We start from the raw sequence: 5,000 nt of genomic DNA, 5'->3' as shown, positions 1-5,000 counted from the left end.
CACAGACAAACTGCGGACAAGTAGGGGATTGTTTTCTGGATTCAAAATGGGATTTGTTCCTTCTGGTGACATGATATTCCTGCACATTCCCCTTGGAAAGGGAATAGGTGTGTGTCTTTGTGGATGTTCAAGGAAGGGAGAGAGACAGATTGTTGTCTTTGTTTTTTGGTCTGTGTGTTGTGGAGTATATTAGGTGAATTCAATTAATTTCTTGATTAAATTAAGGTTTAATTTAAGAAGAGAGAGAAGTAGAGATAAACAGAGAGAGACTGAGTGTTTGCGTGTATGTCTGTGGGAATGGGTTAACCTATAGCAATTGTTGGTGTTTGGCACTTGGTTACTTACTATACCGACGACAGCGATATTTTGTTTCTCCTTCTTCTGACAAATGTACTTATTGTGAGTAAAAACAAAAACGTGTCTGCTTAATGCCCTAAACATACATGTAAATGTGAATGTGTGTGAGTGTACGTGTGCGTGTGTTTGTATGTGTGTGTGTTTGCGTGTGTATGTGTGTGTGTGCGTGTGTACGTGTGGGTACGTTTGTGTGTGTGTTTGTATGTGTGTGTGTGTGTGTGTGTGTGTGTGTGTGTGTGTGTGTGTGTGTGTGCATATGCGTGTGCATGTGTGTGTGTGTGTGTGTGTGTGTGTGTGTGTCCGAGTAAGACATGTCTTCCAGCTGTGGGAGCTTTTAACCCTTTGAGGGCAGTCACGTCACCCTTAATGTGAGATGAGAACCGGCGAAAAGACAAGGGTGAAAGATGATACACAGCTGGTGTGTGTGTGTCTGTGTTTGTGTGTGTGTGTGCGTGTGTGTGTGTGTGTGTGTGCGTGCGTGTTTGTGTGTTGCAGCTTTGTGAACTCAGTCTGTGACTGTCTCTCCATCACCGTATATTTAATCTACATATAATAACATGTTTAAAGGTATTTTTTACCTTGCAGTTATATTAATCCACTGAGGCCACAACATTATCCTAAATATTAATAATTTTTCTTTTAAATTGTATTAACTCAATGGTGATTTTAGCAAAAGATTGGAATTGGCTTAAGTAAGGAAGAAGTTCTGTCATCTTTGGTAACAGGTTGCTATGTCTTGGTTCAAATGAGCAAGCTTATGTGACTTGATGTTAGCCTTCAGAACCTTTATAGCGAACTGCCTACAACTGTACATGTTCGTCCACTAGGCACCTCAGCGGTGTGTGTGTGTGTGTGTCTGTGTGAGTGTATGAGGGACCAAATAGGCCAACCTTGTCATTTGGGTTTTCTTGTGAATCAAATAATGCGGGTGTTGTGTGTGTGTGTGCATGTTTGAGATTGCGGGTTTGAACCCATACGTCCAGTGTTTACCATCAGGGCTGAAAGTGAGAATATCTGATTTGTGAAATCATGCTGTGCCTCCATGGCATTGCGTTGTTGCTGGTTTCTATTCCTGACTGAAGGCCAGTCAGAAGAAGTTATCAATGTGGCATTGTTGTTATGTCATATCAAGATCTCCGCACAATAAACGCCCATGGTATTGGCATTGTTATCTTCCAACTCAATTCCCGCTACTTGAGTTCATAGCTATTCTTCTATGTGAAATAATAATACCCCAGTGGTTCGGGTACTTGACTCCCAGCCAATAGGGTGTGGGTTGAAAACCTCAACTCTGCCTGCAGTTATCCAGTAGGCATCCTTGAGCAAGATGCATAACTCCTGATCACTTTAATAATACATACATGGATCTAAAAAAGATCACAAAATAGCTATTGATGAATAAATGGACTGCTAAATAACTAAATTTGGACCAAATCGTGATAAGTTCTATGATAGTGAACACACAAATCTCATCTTGTTTTAGTGCCACGCTTATCTTGCTATCCAAACACAAACTCAGAGAGGCTCTGTTGTTGTCTTATTCCTGCCTCTGCCGCGCTCAGTTGGGCCTTAAATGAAACCATGTGTGTGCGTGTGTGTGTGTGTGTTTGTCTTTCATATCGGCTGATTTAGCGACGGGTGCCTACACTGTCCTTTCATCTGGCAGACCGCGGTTCATTCATCCCTTCGTTCTCGAATCGTGCAACAGGATGTTCATTATGACTGCTTAGCGAGTTAGCTATTGTGTTGACGGCTATAGGCCTGCGTGCTACGTCACGCTTTGTGTTTCATGGTAGCGTGACCAGACCTGTCTGCCTGGCTGGGAGATAAACAAGAGCAAGGTCTCAACGTGGACATGGTTGAGATCGGAGGCCGTGTTCCTCAATCACAGCCAATTCTGACCCCGACTTTTGAATTGGATGGCCTTGTGGTCATGTTACTGAGCTCCAGTTACTACCTCTCTTTGTCTCTCTGCTCTTTGTCTGTCTCTTATTTCACTGTCTCCGCCACAAACATTTAGTTTGCGTGTGTTATGTTATATGCAGTATATATGTTTCATACTGAAAATAATATCCATGTCCCTTATATGAAAAGTATGAGTCTATGAAAAGTATAGTCCATTGTTTTTCCTCTTCCTGCTTCACACGTGTTGGTTGCCATGCTGTCGTTTTGACCTAGTTTCTCTATTGTCATTGGTTTGAAAAAACTGAAACTAGCCATTAATAGTCTCCTTCCCTCTCTCTCTCTCTCTCCCTCTTTCTCCCCCCCCCCTCTCTATGCCTCACCAGGTAGGGCAGTTCAGTCAATTTCTCCATGAATGTACGTCACAATGATGATGACAGACCAGATTCCACTGGACTTGGCTCCGCCCCCCCACCTGAACGGGGAGGTCCCGCTCATGCAGCACATGGTTAACGGTGACGCCACACAGCAGGTAAATGCACACACACACACACACACACACACACACACACACACACACACACACACACACACACACACGCATACAAAGACACACACAAACACACACACACACACACACACACACACACACACACACACACACACACACACACACACATGCATACAAAGACGCACACACACACACACACACACACACACACACACACACGCATACAAAGACGCACACACACACACACACACAGACACACACACACACACACACACACACACTTTCTCACACGCACATTCTCACACACACACACACGCACACACACACATGCACACATTGACACATCACACATGAACAGACAAAAACATACACACACACACACACATACACGCATACACACACACATGCCCGCCCGCACGCACGCACGCACGCACACACACACACATGCATACAAATACGCACACACAATCACACATGAACAGATACACACACACAAACAGACACACATACATAAACAGACAAACACAGGCTTGGACACGAATGTCAAATCATGCATACACATGCATTAGAGTTGCCCAGTGTCACAGCGTAAGGACTGTCACTGTGACACGTGTGCCTCTAAGCATTCCGGTGTTACCACACGGGCATGACACCCAGATAGACACACAGAAACGTGGATTTGTCACCCGCTGTCGTCTGCTAATGGGGTGTAGCCTCAGGTAGCTTGCACGCCAGCTGTTCCAGTAGAAAGGCTTGTCATATCCTAGTTACCACAAACACAGGTCTTCATAGTCACAGAGGCGCGCACATGAACATAGGCACAGACACACACACACACACACACACACACACACACACACACACACACACACACACACACACACACACACACACACACACACACACACACACACACACACACACACACACACACACACGCACGCACGCACGCACGCACGATCACAATGATCGTTCAAAAAGAAACACACACTTACACCCACACACACAAAAGACACACAATTATTGTGTGGTTAGGCTGGCCATCGGCAGATCCCAGGCCCTTTACCTGAACTGAGGGATCTGAAGTCTTTTCAACCACGACTTTGAGGACATATCTTATCACAAACACTACAGATAATAATGGAACCACTTCAAAGCACAAGAGGAGAAGAAAACGATAGAACACAAACCAACACAGCCGGGTGTGTGTGCGTATGTGCGTGTGTTTCTTTGTGTGTCTGTGTTTAAGATCATTAGATCTAATCTAACGATCAAAAGTAATTAAGCCTCACCGCGCTGCAATACTGGAACAGGTCCCGCTGTGGTTGAATGTAAGTATTATTACAGCGCACATAGACAAACTCTGAAGAGTAGCCCACGCACATACATGCACACGCACACACAACCACGGACACACACACTCACACACTGCAAAACACGTGAGGCAGGAGAAATTTCCGAGGCTGGGACCTATACCCTGAGCCCTGAAATGTAACCTTCTGGGGTTGGGGGCTCACAGAGACAAGATACATGGATATGTTATAGGTTTGCCTCAGTGTGTGAGTTTGTGAGTGTGTGTGTGTGTGTGTGTGTGTGTGTGTGTGTGTGTGTGTGTGTGTGTCTGGCTGTTTTTATGCTTCTTCTTTTTGATGTCTGTTGAACTTGTGCATTCCTGCATGCTTGCCCGTGTGTGGGTGTATTGTTGTCTGTGGGTATGTCGGCCCTTGTGTATGTGTCTGAGTGACTTTGTTTGGAAATGTGTCGATTCGTTTTCTCTTGGTCTGTCTGTCTCTAAATATGAGTTTGTGCGAGATAGATCCCTATGGAATACAGAAGCTCTGCTGTTGTTATTGATCATATGTCGTATGTTATTATCAATTACTACAAGTGATGGGCAACGGTACCGCATGGTAATGTTTGCGCATGTGTTATGTGTGAACAACACACACAGACTCACTCACACACACACACACACTCACACACAAGCCTTGTGAAATGGGGGATTATCACAGATATTGGAATACAAGGGTTGGCCGGTACTACGCCGAGGTTCCCATGGCAACAGTAACAGCCGCTGCCGCAAGCAGCAGAGCAGTGTGTATGGTGGGCATCTGTGTGTGTGCGTGTGTGTGTGCGTGTGTGTGTAAGGAAGTAGAGCAGGTTAGCACTGCGATGAGAGAGCACACGGAAGAAGTCTGAGTAGGCAGGGATGTGAAGATTTTTCCGACGG

The 5,000-nt window shown here is 45.1% G+C and overlaps 1 protein-coding gene across 2 annotated transcripts in view; it reads left to right on the top strand.

Annotated features, from left to right (window-relative positions):
- Positions 1-5,000, top strand: part of fndc3ba (fibronectin type III domain containing 3Ba) — a 98,074-nt gene that overhangs the window by 19,490 nt on the left and 73,584 nt on the right. For both annotated transcript variants that reach the window (XM_030357293.1, XM_030357294.1), the window contains exon 2: positions 2,646-2,791. In XM_030357293.1, coding sequence (XP_030213153.1) covers positions 2,675-2,791 — 117 coding nt within the window. In that variant the 5' untranslated portion in view covers positions 2,646-2,674. The remainder of the gene's footprint in view (positions 1-2,645; positions 2,792-5,000) is intronic.

Source organism: Gadus morhua, chromosome 5, assembly GCF_902167405.1.
Source record: "Gadus morhua chromosome 5, gadMor3.0, whole genome shotgun sequence".
Taxonomy (NCBI): domain Eukaryota; kingdom Metazoa; phylum Chordata; class Actinopteri; order Gadiformes; family Gadidae; genus Gadus; species Gadus morhua.
This window is presented reverse-complemented; position numbering and strand designations above follow the sequence as displayed.